We start from the raw sequence: 20,482 nt of genomic DNA on the forward strand, positions 1-20,482 counted from the left end.
TGCTCAATCATCCAGGTAAGGAAATCACAAAAGGTTGATTCTGTTCATCTGGACGTAGTATTTTCAGTGGGAGAAACGTTTCGTCACTCATCCAAGGGACTTCTTCAGTCTCTGCTGACTGCAGGTTTCCCCAGCCTAATAAACAGTACATATGCACAATGACTGAAACTAGCCCACTGACTAACAATGCACCGTGAGGTCAGTTTCATGATCATTAATATGCAAATTGTAAAGTGTGTTTTATACATCGAGGAAGCCAAACAACCTCTGGCTAAGCGGATAGCAGAACACAGAAGAGCTACCTCGTCAGGCCAGGACTCTGCAGTCTATTTACATCTACAGGGCAGTGGACACTCTTTCAGTGGTGAGGATGTACACATCCTGGACAGGGAGGAACGCTGGTTTGAGCTGAGAGTCAAGGAGGCCATTTATGTGAAAAGGGAAAGACCATCTCTGAATCGAGGAGGGGGCCTAAGGGTACATCTTTCACCATCTTACAATGCTGTGATTGCAGCCGACTCTCTGTGAATGGTACTCATGACCTCTGATCAGTGGTCACTGGTCATGACAATTTGTATATTTATTTAAAAAATCACACAGATGTTCAGATGGTAGATCTGAAAGAGCCGCACAGGTCACCTGTATGTACGACGTAGTGTTAAAGAAGTGAATCTAGTCTAAATTTTGGAGCGATTCTTTCTCCATCCTGTTTTTTCTTTTTTCAAACTCAGTCTTTTCTCCTTTAGGAATCTGGTGTCAGTTGTCCAACAGCTTTACCAGCGAGCCATTCGGCTGCTGCGCACCACTCTGTGATTCCACACCACTTCCTGTGCCTGAACAAGTAAGGTTGGACTTCATCAAGAATGCCCTCTAGAAGAAGAAACAGAGGAAATGCATCCCTAAACTTTCAGACTGCAGAGTTTCCATCCACTCAGTTTCCCTTGAATTTGGCTCCAACTGGCCATTTTTGTTTATTATTGATATTTTCCAACTATATTTTAAATGTAGAGGAGAAGAATATCTAGCCAATGTCTATTTTTCTACTGATGAAGTTTAGCATTGTGGATATTTGCTGTTTGACATGTGAGTGATGTGGAAAGGACATCAGCAGTCCGCTTTTAAAAGCATTTAAGGGGTTTACTACAGTTTTTTTAAATTATTATTTATATAAAAAAGCTGGGTAGCCAAAAATTTGCTGATTTAAATTCCTGGAGGCTCTGTGAGTTGTAATGTCTGAAATGCAAGCGCAAACTTTCTTCCCTCTGCTAATAACTACCAAAGAGTTATTTTTGTGTTCTGTTTCTACTGTATCCTGTGATGTAAATGCTGTCTTCACAGGTTCAAAATGCAGGAAAATCCACAAGAAACAGAGGAGCATGCTCCTGAAAAGGAAAGAGAATGATTAAAAACAAGACAGTAGATCATAATCAAAACCCAGTTACAGTGAATGCAACCTGGACTAACTACTAAAGCTTAAACACTGCAATAACACTTGGCTCATTCATTGCAAATATGTCCCATGGTTGTGCAAGAAACATAAGCCTTAGACATGTTAGCTGAACCATGTTGCCCTTATGCCCTTTACTCCTATTACATAAGTGAATATGCAGCTCAACATTTCATCATATGAAGAATTTCAGGTGTCATATTTTGAAAGGTAATGTCATTTTTGCACAGCTTGGAGCATTTTTATTTGTGTCCCTGATGGAAGTATGTTTTCATGCTGTGCAGCTACCTGATGAGGGGGTTATTTACACGGGTTTGGGGTTTTTTTTTTTAATGCTAAAGTAATGCGAGTGAATTTATTTTTTAACACTTGCAGGTAGTGAAGGTAGTGAAGATGCATGGGTAAGTTTAAATACCACCAGAGCTGAAGATTTACATCAGGGATGACAGGATTAGAAATGAGTAAATCAGAGGGACAGATCAGACAAAGTTACAAAGAGAAGGCTCAGATGGTTTGGACATGTACAGAGGAGGGACAGTGCAAGTAATGGACAAAGGAAGCTGAATATGGAGCTGCCAGGCAGGAGGAAAATAAGACTGCAGAGGAGGTAGTAAAGGCGGACGTGTAGAGGGTTGGCGTCACAGACGAGGATATTGGATAGGGTGAGATGGGGGCAGATGATCTGATATGTCAACCTCTAAAAGGAGCAGCCAGAAGAAGAAGAAAATGAACACTTTAGCATTAGAGCAGTTAGGTGTGAAAGAATCTAACAGGAAATTATTATAAAATAAGAAAGAAAACCTTGCATCATATGTCAAATCAATTTCATTATGAAATTGGAAAAAATAAAAACTTGGGTTGTTTCAAGTTGCTGATTTTATGTTTTATTGAGAATGGAGTCTCTCATCTGTTGCAAACATGCAAGAAAAAATGCTGAATATGTGTTGCCATACAATTGAGAGCACAAAGATAAATGAATAAGGGTTCATTAAAGAAATACGATGATGGAAATGCTATGGTGTGATTAAATATATCACAGTTTGAATGCTGTGGATGGACTTTAATTTAATGTGCTACCTGAAAAGATATTAGAAAACAATGTACTTTTCTTACTTTTGTATGACTGCGTGTTTCACCCTCTTCAGCGCAAAACCTGTTCCACAGTACAACTCCAATAAAACAAAATCAGCTTTCCTGAAGCTCTATCAGCTGTGGTAGTTAATTATTAATTTGTATAGATGAATACCCAGTTAACATTTAGAAATAAGTGCAACAACAGTAAACCATCAGTAGCCTAGCTAAATCACTAGTTTAAAATTGTTTATTTCATAAAAAACTTTATCTTAAGATCACTGTTTTCATTTTTAGCCACCTGAAATTAAATTTAGCATTACTTTGTTTATTTATGTTTTATATGTGTAAACACTGCTTTAACCGTAACGACATAAGTGACATTGCTTGATTACTTTAGTTAGACAAAAGGCGTTTTATTTTGAAAGTGCTAACGGAAATCCTGTTTTTACAAATTCTGCCCCAGTTGGCGCTAGGCTAGGGTAAATGGGAAGCTAACGAAAGGTGAGAAGTTTTCCGCCGGCATTTTATTAAAGTCAGTGCATAGTTATTCTTTGACACATGGGAAACCAAGCTGCATAGAAGGTCGAGGACTTTATCTACAGCACAGGTACGTTCAGTTTGACAGTAACTGGTTGCCAGTTGGTAAATTTGCTAACAGACCGGCTAGTAATTTTTTAGAAGTAGCCGTTAGCCTAGTAGCAGCCATCTGTTTCGAGGCGGAACGCTGGAAGCAGGTGGGCGATCATCTCTGTAAAAAAAAAAGACCATTTTATAAAATGATTAAAACTGTATTATATCATTATACGATTTAGATTTCATTAATAAAATAGCTTCTTAACGTCGTTCTATGACCAGTATTAATAATAATAAATAACTTAATTTATTTCTCTTGGCACTGTTGCTACCGTTAACGCATTCCGTGCCCGCCTCTTACATCCCAGCCAATCAAGACGCCGAAAATGTTATTGCCTTAACTATGAGCCAATAGTAGGGTCACAACAAATATGACGGCTCTCCTCGCCGTGTTCAATACAGCGGGGCGTCTCTTTCCGGCGCAGTATGCTGGGATGCTGATGCTGAGGCACTTCGTTGATCTGTAGCATCCTCTTTTACCTCAATGTTTGTCGACATGTTGTATTGTCTGAGGTGGCAGCACTGCGTTGACCTCTGTCTGGGTGGTCTTCTTCTATTTTTAGCGGGGCTGCAGCAGGTGGAAGCAGCAGCCGCCGCCACGGAGATGGCCAACTTGAACTGGAAGCCGTTTATCTACGGAGGGATGGCCTCGATTGTCGCAGAATTCGGTACGTGGTGCGCCGCAATATCCACACATTGACCATCAGATGTATTTTTTTTGGGGGGGGGGGGGTTAATGTAACACGAGTAGAGGCGTTGTATGCAAATGGTTAACCGCCAGTATTTGTAGCTGTAGGAAAATGCATCACTAGAGATAACACTGGCTCCAAAAAGGGAAATGGTGCATGTAGCAGAGAAAATGTCAAAGCCATTTGGTGATAACTGTGTTCCCCATTCTGCAACTGCAGGTGTGTGGCATTCACAAAGTTCAGTCCAGGTTGTTGAGCGATGACAAAAGTCTGGTGTTTAGCTTCAGTTTGTGTCTCTCACACAATCATCACATTCAAAATCATTTTTAGATTGTCTGCTCCATGCAAAAACACATTTAAATCACTCTTCATCAGCTACTCTTTGCTATTTAATCCTGTTGTCTACTATTTATATATTTTGTTTCGGTACAGTTGGTGTGGAGCACCTCCAATTTCATTGTACATGTACAATGACAATAAAGGACTATTCTATTCTATTCTTCTTCTTTTTTCTCTGCAGAGAATATGAGGCAAAATTAAAACATTTTATCTGTTGCTCTGTTTAGAGTCTTAAAGAATGAAGAAAAATACATTTCCAGTGTTTAAATAGATGTTGCTTAGAATTGGGTTGTAAAACTAATAACACAAAGACCTAAGAGCAAGTAGCCAGTAGCAAGAGCCATGGAGGCATTCAAATTCAAATTTTAACAACACTTTGGCTTTCAGTCCATCCCATTCTTTCGCGTAAGCGTCTCCATACAAGTTCAGATTTACTCTCTGCTTGGTTCTGGCAGGTTTAGTTCATTTTACATGGACCTGTTTGTTTATTTTTTTGCAACTGAATGCGAAGTTCTACAACTAAAAAAGACATGTTTCTCTTTTTAATATAAACAATAAGTAAATGTGTAATTCTGTTGAATAATCTGTGGTTTGAATGAGTTTTGAGATTAAAGTAACTGTTAATAATAGTTTTGTCATAATCAATTTGTAATTTTGAGGCATTCATTTCAGACTAATCTTTTTTCTTTTTCTTTCTTTTTTTTTTTAAATGCCAAAAATGAACTTTTTCTGGAAGTTATGCTTCTACCACTATCTTTCCTCTCATAGAACTCATCTATTGACTTCAGTAGAGGATTTCTCTTTGAAAATGTTTGATGTTTACTGTATATGATATGAACATAGAGCTACATGATATGCATTTTTTTTCTGTATTCTGAGTCTTTTTAAAATAATAAAATAAATAAAATAAAATGATAAACCACATAAAATATGTTTTTAATCCCTATTTATCATTATTTTTCATTCTCAGGCACATTTCCCATTGACCTTACTAAGACCAGACTACAGGTCCAAGGTCAGTCTCAGTACACAGAGGTGCGCTACAGAGGCATGTTCCATGCCCTGTTCAGGATCGGGAAGGAGGAGGGCATTCGGGCACTCTACTCTGGGTATGGAATATTATCTTTTAGGCCACTCATTTGATCTGCATGTCATAGTTTCACTGTAGAAGGGTTTTTCATGATGTTCCTCTCTAGTTTACATAAATGCTATTATTTGATCAAGATTAAAAATTCCTGTCTTTGCTTAATACGCCAAGGATTTTTGTTTCTGACTCAAATTGAGCCTTTGTAGGCTGACTGTGCACATAAGCAGTGTTGGCAAAGAGCCTGTGTTGCTTTACCTAACGGACGTCTTAGCATTTCCTGTAGTTTTTGGGCCATTTGATGTACAGAAAAGTCTTAATAAATTTAACTCTGTAGCAACAATGTTAAAAAATCTGGTTTATATCCCTTTGGTGGAATACCAAAACCTCATTCTTTGGTTTCATCATTTCTTATATGTAGGAAAGTCCATTTGCAATTAATATTTTCTCTAATGTTATAAATAATTCTGCTATCTCCCTGTCTACATTGCTTGCGCTGCAGAGAAGCGACTGCCCCCTCGCCAGTGTTTTTCATTTGAGCTTTACTGAGAGCTAATACACTTTGAAATGGGACTCCGCTGTAAGTTTAAGTGGGGGGTATTTGAATAAAGATTTCCTTAAAATTTCAGTCCTACCAGCTTAATTCCAGGGAGTATGCATACAATCCCAGGTAAATTATTGTTTCTAGAAGACAGGGAGCTCTCATTTTCTTTTCTCTCATTGTGCAGTCAAATAAGTCGCCTTACTTGCTACTCACTTGTGATATCTTATATGGGTGACGCTGGCTGCTCTGTTAAAGCAGTTTACTATTCTATTTTAGCTTCATGATATTTTGTGTAAGGGGGGAGAAGGGAGTCGGGTCACGTATGGTTAGAGAGTGGTCAGCAGCTTGGTTTGGTCGGGATACAAGCTTCAGTAAATATGAATGCACTCCACTGGTTAAAAATAAACTCACCACCGTCAGTGTTTCTCACATTGAAGTTTCAAACTTTTATTGTCATATGCACAAAATATCTGCATATAACAAAATATTTCCCAACATGTTTCCCAGTACAACTAAATTTCTCCTTTGCTGTCCACAATAGATGCAAAAAATGCCCACATAAAATGGAGAAATAGAATAAGTGATCATTTAAAGGAATAATAAACGTATAAAAACAGCATATGAGAAATACATTAAAAATATATGATATGCAAAAAAATATAACTATATGAGCTGTACACAGGGCTGTGCAATAAATGAATTTTAATTTCAGCCTAAACAATATTTGTGCTGCTTCTACTTTTAAATATTTTTCTCTTTTGGCCTTCATCACATCTCTTTCCTTGAATTTTGCCTCTTAATAAAAATCCCTGCCATGCTGCAGTAGGTTTGGTTAAGTTTATTTAGCTTTTGTTAGGTAAGGTATAATAAAAGTTAAAGAAAGATGAAGATAAAATATTTTATTTGCCGTTTGTACACATCCAGTAGGTCTGGGTTCATAGGAAATGTAGTTAAACAAACAATGCTTTTCTTATTTAATAAATCCCTTTCTTTTGAGTGATTGTGATGAATATCTATAGTCTTACTGACCAAAAAACACATAATTAAGCAACCCTGTGTTCACATTTGTGGCTCCTTTCTTTGCACACATTTTCTTCAATGAGTTATTGAATAACACAGTTAATAAATTCTCCCGTGGAAATATTTGTGAAGTACTTTGTGGCCATAAATACCTGAACAATACAATCAGCTGTCTCTCACCCTGTGGATGAACTCCAACTCCACTATCTTGGACTGGAGCTGGTGGAAGGTCAGTAATATCATGGATTGCCAGAGTAGCTAGCTGGCGAGCTGTTGGGGAAACCACAAGGTGGGAAGAATTAATGATATACTTGGGTTGGCTGCCCACGTGAAGCCTAAAGTCCTCTGAGTTCTTTAAATTATGCCTCCTTGTCTCTTCTGTCCTCTATCCTCCTGCCAGTGACCAGGAAATAGGGCTGCTCGATTATGGCAAAAATGATAATCACTATTATTTTCACTGAAATTGAGATCTCGATTATTTGACGATATTTATTTAACAATAACAATGTATTGAATAATGGCTTTAAAGATTGTTAAAAAATAATATAAAATAGTGTGCAAATACTGATAACAGTGCAAATGTTTGCAATATAAAAAATAAATGAAAAATGTAAACATCTATGTTTAGTGAACTTCAAAATACTGCATAATATTTATGCATACAAATAACCAAACATCAAGGCAAGCTGTGTAGCCACACAATGCACAATTGCATCAAACGTATGTCACTTTGTGAGCGGTCTTCAAATGACTGAATAAATTTGTAGTGTTGCTCTGTGGTGCAGCTACGACACCGTAGCAAAGTTTACACACTATGTCTACTTGATCCACGTCTGATTCCGCGAACCCGTAATGTTTCCACACCACCGAAGTCGTTTTACCTCTCTTTTCAACCAACGGCATTCTTTCTTCAGCAGCCATTATCCTCTCCTCTCCAAATAACTTCTGCTTAGCTTTCCGAGCTTCCCTCGGGTCCTCTTAATTGTTGTGACGCGTGCTCGAAACGCAGAGAGGTGCGCTCGATTTGCCACACGGAGCAGCGCGAGAGTAAAGCACAAGGGAGGTGCTAATAATTCGCTCAGTCATTTTTAATGATCGTTGAAAGCCCAGATCGTAATTTAGATTAAAATTCGATTAATTTAGCAGCCCTACCAGGAAATCAGTCTTTTTCCACCATACTGAAAAATGTTCGAATTCTTACAATTCATGTGGAGAGCATAGAGAACAGGCATACAGGGGAAGCTGCTAATTGTTATACAATCGTTCTTTATTTTAATGATGTCTCGTGCATTTTCAATCAGCTAATCTTTTGCATCTGTGTGGTGTTTCAGTTATTAAGACAAGAAACTAATCAGACTCAATTTAACTAAGTCCTAAATGGTACCATGTCATGAGCGCTGTTACATCTGAGATCGTAGCATACATCAGTAGGTGGGCAGTAACTAACCAATTTATGATGAAGCTGCACCACATGCCCTCTTTAACTGAGGCGCAGAGGTAAATGCATTCTCATTCTGTTCAATTCATGTTGCCTCCACTCCTCTGCTCACATTTCTCGTGGGTGGAATAAGACACAAGTTGAGGATGTTGCAGTCTGAGAAAAGCAAAAAGTGGGGGAATTATTCGCTTCTCATTTATCAGCCATGCTCATCGTCAGCCCTTTGGTACTCACCTTCTGAAGGAGAGAAACTGGATGGCTGTTCACCATATGGTTTTTCTTAACTGTTTGTAATCATCAGAACAAATAGTTTACATGTGCCACAGCAACCTCTTCAGGACAAGTAAAGGCTTATTATTTGAACATGATAAGACACAGTGAATACCTTTTTACATTTACTGAGGGGAGGGAAAAAAACTGAACGTTAGTCTGGAGCCTTGATGTGGTCTACAATGTACAGTAATAAAGACTGAACACAGAGCTGCTACACTTTGTGGGCGGCTGAGCTGAATTCAGCTGACAGCCCACCGGGAAAAATATTGCAATCCATTCTGAAAAAGATTAAAAACAAGCTTCTCTTTGTTTTTAGAGCATTCAGGTGTTTTCAGAGCACACTTTCTAGAATCCTCTTTCTGTGTAACAGACAATATCTTGAATTTCACAATCCTTAATAAGGCTGAAAAGGTATTGATTTGCATTCCTAGCCACACAAGTAAGTTCTTGATATATACTCGCTTTAGGAACTGACTTGAATCAAACTTTCTTTTTTTTTTTTTTTTTTAATCTTCTCCTCACAGAATTTCCCCGGCTCTTTTGAGACAGGCTTCTTATGGGACAATCAAGATAGGAACCTACAATTCTCTGAAGAGGCTATTTGTCAGTCAGCCAGAAGGTTGGTATCACTATTTCTAACTCTATTATCTTTTTTTGTGTCTTTTTACTAGAGATGGACCGATCCGATATTACGTATCGGTCCGATACTGATGTAAATTACTGGATCGGATATCGGAGGGAAATAAAAAATGTAATCCGATCCATTAAATATCAAAAAAGCACCTCAAAAAATTAACAGGGAAAAGGGGGCACAAAGACATACTTTTCTTTCTTATTCTCATTTAAAATGTCTAGCTTTTAATAAATAATTATCTGAATCTTACACCCAAAGTTTTAATCTGATGTAAAATGTATAGAAGTCCATTACTGTATATAGTAACTATTAAGTCTAATATACCCTAGTAAGCTATAGTACTTTTTCCTTTGGGAAGGTACCATCTGTGCAGTCTGCAATTCTGTTGAAGAAAGATGTTGAATCTATTTAATTATGCTTGAAAAATAATTTATTTCTGTGCATTTTTTTTCACACTGCATCAAATTAAAGTTGATTGCGTCGATTAAGCATCACGAGGTGGAGGGTGGGTGGTTTCCTTTTTTTTGCTGGGAGATTTAGAACCCTATTAGTTAGGTTGCTCACTCTTTAAAATACCAGAATAGGGAGGATGGAGTAGGTTTAAGTTTATTAGATTGATCAGTATTGCTGAACTATGAAATATTTTGGGTGCAGTGTATTTTTTGCATACAGGTATAACAGAATAGCTTTAGTGTTTTGTTTTGTTTTTTAACTTGAGTATGAACTTATACAAAAAGCAGCAAGATATTAAAAAAAACAGTTTTACTGATTAAAAAACACACTATATCGGATTCATATCGGTATCGGCAGATATCCAAATTTAAGATATCGGTATCGGACATAAAACAGTGGTATCGTGCCATCTCTACTTTTTACTAAGTTCTCCTTAAAAGTCTAATTTTACAGCCAGCCTGCTGTGAAGGAGACTGTCTTTAATTCACAGGATTTGATTAGTTAGTTACAGAGAACCCAGCTGAAAACTTAGTATTCTCGCGTTTACTCTAATCAGCTAAACCAGGCAACTGGCCAACCATGTAGGTGTTTTAATACGGCATAAAATTTAGAATAACAATTATTCTGTCCTCACAGGAAACTGATGCAATGTCCTTTAACATGCATTTGATTTGTAAGATTTTAAATTGGGCTCAGCCAAAACCAGAGATTACAATAAGCAAATGCTTTTTAAGCTATCTTGGATCTTCCATAATAAAAACAGAACTGACAGAGAGCCATTTTCTTACATTTGCATTTTAGCTGGTTAACTGATGCTGCTATTCAGAGTCATATCTTTGAACTCTTTAACACATGAAATGGAGAAACTATGTAAAACATTTTAGTTAATGTGTTAATATAAAGACACAGGGCTGTGCAATAAATAAAACTTTGAGTTTTTGGGAGGGGAATAAAAAAGAAAACGGAAGCAGTTTTGTGGCACTTCGGCCATCTCTTTACACAAGGGGTGGGCAACTCCAGGCCTCGAAGGCCGGTGTCCTGCAGGTTTTAGATGTGTCCTTGATCCAACACAGCTGATTCAAATGGCTAAATGACCTCCTCAACATGTCTTGTAGTTCTCCAGAGGCCTGGTAAGATCTAATCATGTGATTCAGGTGTGTTGACCCAGGGTGATATCTAAAACCTGCAGGACCCCGGCACTCGAGGCCTAGAGTTGCCCACCCCTGCTTTACACAGAGTTGCATTTGTATTGTGACGTCTGATTTTTTTTTTTTTTTTTTTTTTCCTAAATGTTTCCAAATATCTAAACACCCTCCAAACTGTACTAATGAGAAAGTCTAAAACTAACACTGAAACAATAGAAAACTAAAACTAAACATTTTCAAATGATTAAAAACTGAACACACACAAGTAAACTAACTGAAAATAAAGTGAAATGAAAACAAAAAGGCAAAGATAATGTGTTACAACTACACTCATTAAGATGATTGATCATTTTTTTCCCCATAACTTAGTGGTGCCTGCTCGGATGTAACAGAGGTTCGTGGCATGGTGGAGTTAGCTGGTACGGTATAGACAGGAGAAACGGGAAAAGATTAATATTGCTGTTTATTTATTTATTTTTTAAATGGTAAAAACTCTGCTACGTAAAGCAAGCACTTTACAAGCCTGCCATGATCTTTAAGGCAAACTTTGAAGCTCAGTTAAACTGTCCCCAGTGAATATCAATAAATGTCCTTCTCTAATGGCTCCCTGAGAGACAACAGCCATTTCTTCTTTCTTGCCAAGTGTTGAGTTGATCATTAAGATATACTGACATTGAACAGGAATTGAGCATAACCAAAGCTGCACTGCACTGATTTACCTCAATTTGACTTCTAGCCAGTATTTTTTTTTTTTTTTTTTTTTTTTTTATTACTATGCAAGTCATATTTCTAGGACAGCAAACCAAACAGCAGAATATCAGAATCATTTAACATTGTAGTGTGGAATAATTAACACAAAATTCGGCTTCTAAAATGCTCTTGGTCTTCAATAAATCTGGGGTTGGTGCATTTTCATAACTATAGAAAACTCCATTGCAGGTTAACCAAAAATTGATTGTGCATGACCGTATTTCTCTTGCTTTTCATTTTTCATGCTCATACTTTTTCTTTCTGTTTGCAATCAATGCTAGTTTTGTGCATCAAACATGAAAAACCCCTTGCAAATCTTTTCTTCCTTGTTTGGATTGCAAAATATTGGGTGTTGTGTTGTGTTGTCACTTGTTTGAGATCCAGTGGATGAAAAGAGGTTAATGATGTTTGTATGTTCGTTGGAAATGGTTGAAAGTAAAGCAGTTATATGATAATTTGCCCCTGGAAATGAATAAAATACATTCACCTTAGCTGAGTGGATGTCCTTTATTTGTTAAAAATCAAAATCGGCCTTGCTAAAGTAAACAATGTAAGGGAAAATGCAAACACACTAAGGTCCCAACATTTTACCCAGGTTAAGTTGGACATTTCTTTTTGCTAACATATTTCCTCTGAATAGAGCAACAATACAACACCTGTGTTGACCCATGTGGAAGTTAGTGTGTTAACCTGCCAGCAGTAATTTGCAAGCTAAACAACAGGCAAAGTGCGTCCAGGAAGGAAGGAAGGGACAGAAAGATGAGTGGGGATGGAAAAGGCAGGAAACTATGAAAGAGGCTGTTTTGATACTGCCACTCTGATATGCTTTTATCCATTTGTCACACATACATTTGATATTAAGTGTGCACAGCGCAAAATTGCATACATTTTTACTGACAGAAAAGGAAAGTGATGTTGTTTGAGACTGAAATTGGCTTCCTTTTTATATATCTTGACTTTGCATGCTTGTCTGAAACATGCCATATTAAGTCTGTCTTCCCTGCAAGACAGCTTTGTTCTGATTGGCTGCCCTTACCAAACAGAAAGTTTGAAATGCAGGTGGGTGGAGTTTCTCTGCTTTGATTTAAAGCTGAAATAAATATATTTTATACATCTTAAAAGCTGGGAAGTCTCTGACAGAAAGCATATTAGGCACATTCTGTCACATGGATGTCATCCAAAGCCAAAAGTGGTGGGTGGTGGGGGCACCAGCTACCTTGGCAATAGTTGTTGTGGTTTGATGCTAAATAATATTTAAAGTCAGTTTAAAATATAATAAAATTGAATTTAGATAGCATTTGTCAGCACATTTGCCAGCTTGTACTTGAACTGACCTTATTTGAGACCACAAATCACAGGGAATTGTGTACATTTCTGTCCCGAATAAGCAACACAGCGATTACATTATTCTACTGCTAATGTCAGATTTCTACTCCAGTGTAGACTCCACACTGGGTTACTACAAATGAGATCAACCATCTGAGTCTTTTTAAGCCAGTATGCACAATGCAGATTATAGAAAATATGAGAAAATTATGTGCAGATAAGCCAAATTGGCAACAATGATTACACCTTTGATATTCTCCCTCTCTCTTCTCTCCCAAAACTGACTGTGAAGTACTGTGTGCTTGATAAGAGCTCTGAATAGGAATCGGTAATTTCAACTTGTTGCCTTTAAGCATATTTTTAACCTTTCAAACTTCCAGGAAATAGCTATCCTAATATTGTAGCTTTTACTCAAAACAAAGAGAGCTTCATTTCAGACAGCCTGTCTGTTAACTAGAGCCGAACAGATAATGTTTCTTTTTGAGGCTAATAATGATTTATGCAGAGTTCAAATAATTCCAGTGTTTTTGTATATCATTTGCTACTGTCGATACACAATATTCTGTAGTATGCATTTAAAGAGAAAAATAGTCAGAGGTTGGGTAGGTATCACCTACTAGCAAAATATTTTACAAGGTAGTTAGCAACTTGCCATGAAGGTGTCACTTGACTATGCATTGTCTGCTTAGCCGTGTTGCCTACTCCATTCTGCTTGCATGTTGTTGTGTTCAGGCCATTTCCTTTTTTTATTTAAATGTATTTTTGGCAACTGCCAAAAGAAAATCACCCAGCGAGGTTTAATTTATTCAAGCTTAGAAAAATGCATAGTTTTCTGTTAAGTCTGTAAAAATCTTGTTTAACAGTTTAAGGACCAGTTCAGCTCACGTTCATAATTACTTGAAGGCTAGTTTTTAGGCAGAAAAGAGCTTTTCCTGTCTTGGTTTTTGAAGACTTTATAAAAGGCTCATTGAGATTAAAAATCTCCCTTTTCAAGACAGACCTGGCCAAGAGCAGAAAGTACATCAAATATAAGTAAAGCAACAAGTAGAACTGATACTCAGCACAGGTTTCATTTGGACAAATTGATTGTCTCTTGCTATTTGGAGGGGGGGGGGTTGTTTAGTTTAATGGCTAGTACTGTTGGACTGCAGCAAACTCTCATATCTGTCTAGAAACAGCTGTAAACACTGAAATGTGATAATACCATTTATACATTTTTTTTTGTGAGGATTTTTTTTCAGCATTATAAGAAACGTAAAAAAATAAAGTGTGAACAACAACATCAACATTTACACTAATGCTGAAATGAGAGAGACTGATATATCAGTTGAGCTCTACTCTTGATTTGTCGTTTTTAAGGATGTAAGATATTTAAAAGGGTTGAGTCTTTGATATGTCGGTTTTTCTCATTGATCAGACGTTGATGTGAGACGTTGAAAGTACAAGGTACACAAACAATTGAACTTTTCTTCCTCAACAGATGTTTAAAAACAGGCCCTAAAATAATGCCAATATTTTTTGTTTTAATGTCAGAAAAAGTCAACATTTTAAATTGGTTTGCATTAAAAAAAATTATTTATATTTTAAACTGTAAATATACAGTAACTGGATCCTTGCAAAATTAACACTTTGTTCTGTAATCTACAGACATTAACATTAAGAAGAAATAATAATAATTGAACTGAGTTGTCTCAGTTGCTGTTTCTAAATAATAACACTGATGTTTAGACCCAGAGAAGATGCAATAGTGTGCCAAAACTGAATACACAAAGCAAGAATTAAGTGTTCATAAAATTTACATTATCTCTAGAAATAACCCTTTAGAAATCAATTCATAGTTAATTATAGGATAATCTTAATAACGTATTTGTAGGTTTGCCGGTTGGTTTTGGCTCTGTCTTGACTCAATTTGTGTCATTTTGTGACAGATGAGACGATGGTCATCAACGTCTTCTGCGGTGTCGTGTCTGGAGTCCTGTCGTCCTCTTTGGCCAACCCTACAGATGTTCTCAAGGTGACTCCTAATGTTGGCAGTAAGCCCTAGGATATTGGAATGTGTGTGCTGTCAATATCAAAGCACTGCTTTATTATTTATTAAACAGCAGTTGTGACACTGATATGCTGAGAAATACTCAGAAACAGAATACTAGTAACCTTACAGTTGATTGATCCTTTTTCTTTTTTAAACCTAATCCAAAAGTTTAGTAACTGTTTTGTGTATCTGTTTGTTTTAGATCAGAATGCAGGCACAGGGCAGCCTGCTCCAAGGCAGCATGATGTCCAACTTCATCAACATCTACCAGACAGAAGGCACCAGAGGACTGTGGAGAGTGAGTGCTGCATTTCACTGTATAGCTAGGTCAAGGCGTTTTTGACTATAAAAGTTACAGTTAGGTCTGGTCTAGCTCTAAACGTGATTTCCTTACAAGTTAATCTGGTCCAATCTATCCACAGTTTAGCACAAAGCCTAAAAGCAACTTTTCTATGCCCTCAAGGAAAAAAGGCACCCATCTTGCTTCATTCTGTTCACTGAGTTCAATCAATCAATCAATCAATCAAAGCTTTATTCGTCACATGCAGGTTGCCCTGCAGTGAAATGGGACCCCCCCGACCTTACACATACAACACAGACATTACATGGGGATACAGGTCGGAGATTGGTAGCATTAGAGAAAAAAACATTGAAATGTACATTACAATGGGAAAGTACAAGAGGAAAAAAAGAGACCCCTACCCATGCTGTGCTTCCATGGTAGGACAGCATGAGAACAGGAAACAAAAAAACTCCTCTGCACAAAAAAGCACATGAATGTCCACAGCACAACATTATGAAGGACATGACAAGCCACGGGGGTTGCACTGTAAGTGTGTTACGGTCTGATTAATTTTCTCCATCCTTCACTTCCTCAGGGTGTCATCCCCACAGCACAGCGAGCAGCTATTGTTGTCGGAGTGGAACTTCCTGTCTATGACATAACAAAGAAGCACCTCCTTCGCTCTGGCCTCATGGGAGACACTATTTTAGCACATTTCATGTAAGTTTAAACTATTCTTAAAGTCTGTCTTTAGCTGTGCAGTAGCAACAGCTGTAGTTTATCTGCATTCTGTGTTTTTCTGCAGTTCAAGTTTTGCATGTGGCTTGGCGGGGGCACTGGCCTCCAATCCTGTAGATGTGGTCAGAACTCGAATGATGAACCAGCGAGTTTTGTCTGGAAACCCCATTTACAAAGGAACATTGGATGGACTGATGCAGACATGGAAGAATGAAGGCTTCTTTGCTCTCTACAAGGGATTTTGGCCTAACTGGCTACGACTGGGACCTTGGAACATCATTGTATCCTTTAAAGAAAACAAAACTTGAACTTTGGATCATTTCTAGCTCTTAGAAAAAAAATTAATTCCATAAAAGACCTGGAATAGGATCAGAAATAGTAAATCTAGATATATAATATGGAAAAAAAAACTGCTAGTACTTTGAAATTTAGCATTTGGCCATCACTATTAGACCCGGGCTATATCATGGTGTTATGGTATACCAGAGTAGTTATAAATCCCAGTGGATATGACTTCCAGTTTTTAGGCCTGCCACTTCTTATTTTGTCCTCAACTTAATTCATTTCACTGCCTCCATGTCACATAAATACCTATGAGTTCTCCTCTCCTCGACCTTTGCATTCCATTACTCCATTAAGCAGAAGGATGATGTCCATCCCAGCCACTGTGGTCAAAGCCAGTGCCCACTCCTATGTATTTTTATTGGATTCATTTTATGCATTTATGAGAATGCATCAATTTCTTAGAGAACATAATTACACACTAATCAGTGTATATTTATGAGTGAAGTATGCTTTTTGTTTGTTTGTTTGTTTTATATTGCTAAATAACCTTTTTTTTTTTTTTTTTTTTTTTTTAAACGGCTGGCCACCGGCTGTACTTTTAAAGAAAGTCTGGCTCCTTAGAAGAAAAATATAAAGAAATTAAAGGAGGCTTGAGACTTTTGCACAGTACAAGTTAAATTGACTTGTATGGCATTCAAGTAATGGACTCGGTGAGTTTTTTCAGCCTACCCCATGAACCATCGTAGTGCAGGCAATGATGCCCTCTGTCAGTGTTTTCATTGGTGCAATTTGAATACCAACTTTTTTTGCAAGGTAAATGCATTGAAGTATTTGTATCTGCCAATCCACTGTCTGTTTCCTTAACATACTTTTCAGTTCTTCATCACCTTTGAGCAGCTGAAGAAGCTCCCATTTTAACAAGAGCCGGTAGTGGGACTGTGTGGGTCGGTTGGACTGTGTCAGAGATAAGTGGGGCATGAGCATGGCAGCACCAGGAGATTTGGCAAATCTATATTCACACTCCCTTTGAACAAAAACCAGTTTCATTTCAAGTCTTTTTTTAAATTTTTTTAAGTTTTATTTATTGTCACTGATTCTGTTTTAAAGCCTGCTGTGGTTAATGATTTCGCTCACCATTTCACACTCCTCAGGCAGCTAAATATGTAGTTCTAGCAAAAGAGGGAAAGCTTAGAGGACAATGTGTTTTGTTTTGTTTTTCTCAGCTGATGAGAAACAGATTAGTGTGAATTGCATGACTGGATTTTTAAACTTGGGTTTTCTGAGAATAGAGTGCACATTTCTAATTATTTGCTCAGGATTCTTAGACACAGCTGATGCACATACAGAGGAAAAAGGGTGGTAGATTTTAAAACGACTGTGTCGAAAGCTTTGTTTTAGGGGAAAGATGGCGCATGAAATTTGCTCAGAAAATCTCATTTTAACTGCCAGTGAGGAATGGCATGAATGAGTGGTACACGTGACAAAGTGACTGTTACTGGTAGTCACAGTAATAAGAGAGATGAAGGTACAACAGAGTTGACACTGAAACAGAGAGATGGTGGCTCTTCCAGTGAGTTGTCTCTGTGGAGTTTGGTGGAAAATAACCCAACACATTGACTTTTTTTTGGTCATCTAAAGGTTTTTGCTATTCATTTGTTCTGTTCTGTTGTTTTACAGTGAGAAATCTGAACCATCTGAGCCTGTGAAGAGTAAATTGCACACATCAGCTCTTATTAAGAAATACTTGATTCAAAGCAGCAGCCAATCCTTAACAAAAGGTTTGTTTTGTTTATGTTTCAGTTCTGTTCACATCCATCTGAATCAGTATTAGGATGTAGTCGGTGGTGAGCAGAGCTTGCTGCCACACCAACAAGAGAACAATCAGTACATAGTGTAAATGTATGTACAGACACATTCACTAACAGAGGTGGATGTATTTTACCTGAAGCATGTTCCTGTACATACAAGGCCTTATTGCGCTATCTTTCCTCTTTTAACCTCAGTTCCTGTGCCAAATTGCGTCCCGTCCCCAACTTGCACTTGGTCTTTGTAATAAGTCACTGTAGTTGATGTAGATTACTCGGTGACATGTGTACATTTGTAAATCACATTCTCTGAACTCCACCCATGCAAAACAGACCAGACATATTTACATTTATTTTTAACTGCGTGTTTAAATTTTATTTCAAATAAACAAATTTTTTCCCTCATTTTGTGTCTGGGTGCTGGTCAAATTCAGGTTTTTTTCACTTAACTTATCAAAATCCTTTAACAGCACTGTTGTAGGCAGCCGTGCTCTTTAAGTTGTATTTGACTAATATTTCATAAACCAGCACCACGTTGGTCATACTCATCCACATAGCTGTGCCATCTTTCTCTCAAATGCTAAAAAAAAAAAACCTGATTGGATTTTGTGAATCTGTTTCTTCCTCTAATTGCATCACCCCGTCTCCTCTGGTTTTGATTAAAAGAAGCACACGGTGTCCACTGGTACTGAATCATTGCAGCTGCAGAAATGTTTGGGGGTTTTTTTAGGCTGCATTTGCACTACATGCAGTAGTCCTCCTTTCCTGCCCTTTAATTACATGTACTTAATAATCTGGCCCTGAGAGCGCTTTAGTTTGCATCTCAGCTCTTTTCTATCATGCTTGCTTGACTCTTTCAAGCAGCTCTGGGCAGCACTCTTCCATAGCGCAGTTAGGATCATAAATTTATGCATCTTGTAGTTTAATTGAAACAGTTTGTTAACTGCGTAACACAATTTTCATAAAGGCAGCTGTTTAAGTGCCCTGCCTGGGCCTCTGTGTACTCTAATCATGCTAATCAAACAAGCGGGGCACATGGTACCCACCGAGTTCTCCTTAATTGAGCCTGACTTTAGAATCCTAAGTAAAACAGACAGTCTTCCAGTAAATGCTGTCGTCCTGTGCACATTTTTTTTTTTTTAAGTGACTAATAGTGAATAAAGTTTTCTGCGGAGTTGTTGGTAGATTTTACCTGTCCTCAAACTGCTGTAGCGTTTAATTTTTTTTCCAGTTTGTGCTACAGAGTTTGTAGTGAGCCGTTTCACTTTGCATCTTTGTATGTCTAAGTGTACTTCATTTCGTTATTTTCTGGTGTAACGTGCTGCTTTCAGAGGTCACTTTAAAATAGGTTTTCCTGGAGTCCTGGGAGCATTGTGCTGTTACAGCCTTACACTGTACATCAATCACCTGTTAGAGATGATATTCTGTAATTATATTCTTCCAGTCCTGTTCTGACGCCTCATCACTGCAGTAAGTGTACTGATTTTTGCACTTCAGTTTTATTTATTGTGTGCACACTGGTAATCTGAGTGCAGGGTTTAATCCACGGAGTGGGTTAAAGACTCAGGTTGAAGTCAAAGGTCACTGGGATGTTTTTCATAACAGGGTACATCTGAAAACAAAGATGTGTCTTCAGGTTTGGATTCAGTCCACACTGAAATAACAATACTGCAGTTATAAGTGTGTTTAAGTTTTTTTTATTTTTTTTTTAAGTATCAGCAGGAAGTTCTAGGCAGAAGGAAAAAGTGCAGACCTGCCTGATTTCAAACTTGGGTTTTTGTTTTGTTTTTTAAAATTAAATTATTATTTTTTTTGTTTCCTCCTCAATAACTTCCATTAATATACTGAAGTATTATGAACATATGATACAGTATCATATGTTCATAATTTTGTTTAGAATGCTTTTCCTGGATGGAAACCTCTTTGATGTGCCCATGTAAATGTGGATAATATTGAACATTTAATTAATATTCAATTGTCTTCGACTCATTCAACATGATAAATGTAAACTTTTTTTTAATGATGAAATTACTGGAAAACCAAATTGTCATTTGGACCGAAGAACTTTAAGTTTAATTCTCTTTGGACAAACCTTTTCAAGCCGTTAATTTGTAAAGGATGGTACACAAAAATATTATAATTATTTATTAAATCTGAGTATAACGGCTATTTTTTGCACATTGTTGTGAATGTAAATGTGATTGTGATTCTCAGACAGGTAAATGATGAGACTTTCTGTTGTGTACTTATTTATGAACAGAGCTGAACTGAACAACAGTCGAAGGTCGGCTCATTTAAATTTACAGAACATGTTTTTGTCTTCACTCCTTCTAATGTTCTGTAAAACCAGAAGTGCTGACTGACATTCGCTCTCATATTTCCTGTTTCCACGAATGTTTGTCACAGTGGGGTAATTCACTTTCTGCTCAACCTGTTTTCCTGCTTTTCAGTTTCCCCTGTGATATGTGTACATTTCAGATGATGCTCATA

General features: G+C 37.4%; 1 protein-coding gene across 1 annotated transcript; it reads left to right on the forward strand.

The window, feature by feature from the left end:
• Positions 1-2,973: 2,973 nt before the first annotated feature.
• On the forward strand, positions 2,974-18,397 carry slc25a14 (solute carrier family 25 member 14). Its single transcript, XM_003453464.5, has 9 exons — positions 2,974-3,128; positions 3,718-3,822; positions 5,153-5,291; positions 9,066-9,160; positions 14,778-14,863; positions 15,084-15,179; positions 15,760-15,884; positions 15,970-16,183; positions 17,064-18,397. The coding sequence occupies exons 2-9, from the start codon at positions 3,759-3,761 to the stop codon at positions 17,103-17,105; spliced, it is 861 nt and encodes a 286-aa protein (XP_003453512.1). The 5' UTR covers positions 2,974-3,128; positions 3,718-3,758; the 3' UTR covers positions 17,106-18,397.
• Positions 18,398-20,482: the final 2,085 nt, after the last annotated feature.

This window comes from Oreochromis niloticus, linkage group LG10 (assembly GCF_001858045.2).
Source record: "Oreochromis niloticus isolate F11D_XX linkage group LG10, O_niloticus_UMD_NMBU, whole genome shotgun sequence".
In the NCBI taxonomy this organism is placed as follows: domain Eukaryota; kingdom Metazoa; phylum Chordata; class Actinopteri; order Cichliformes; family Cichlidae; genus Oreochromis; species Oreochromis niloticus.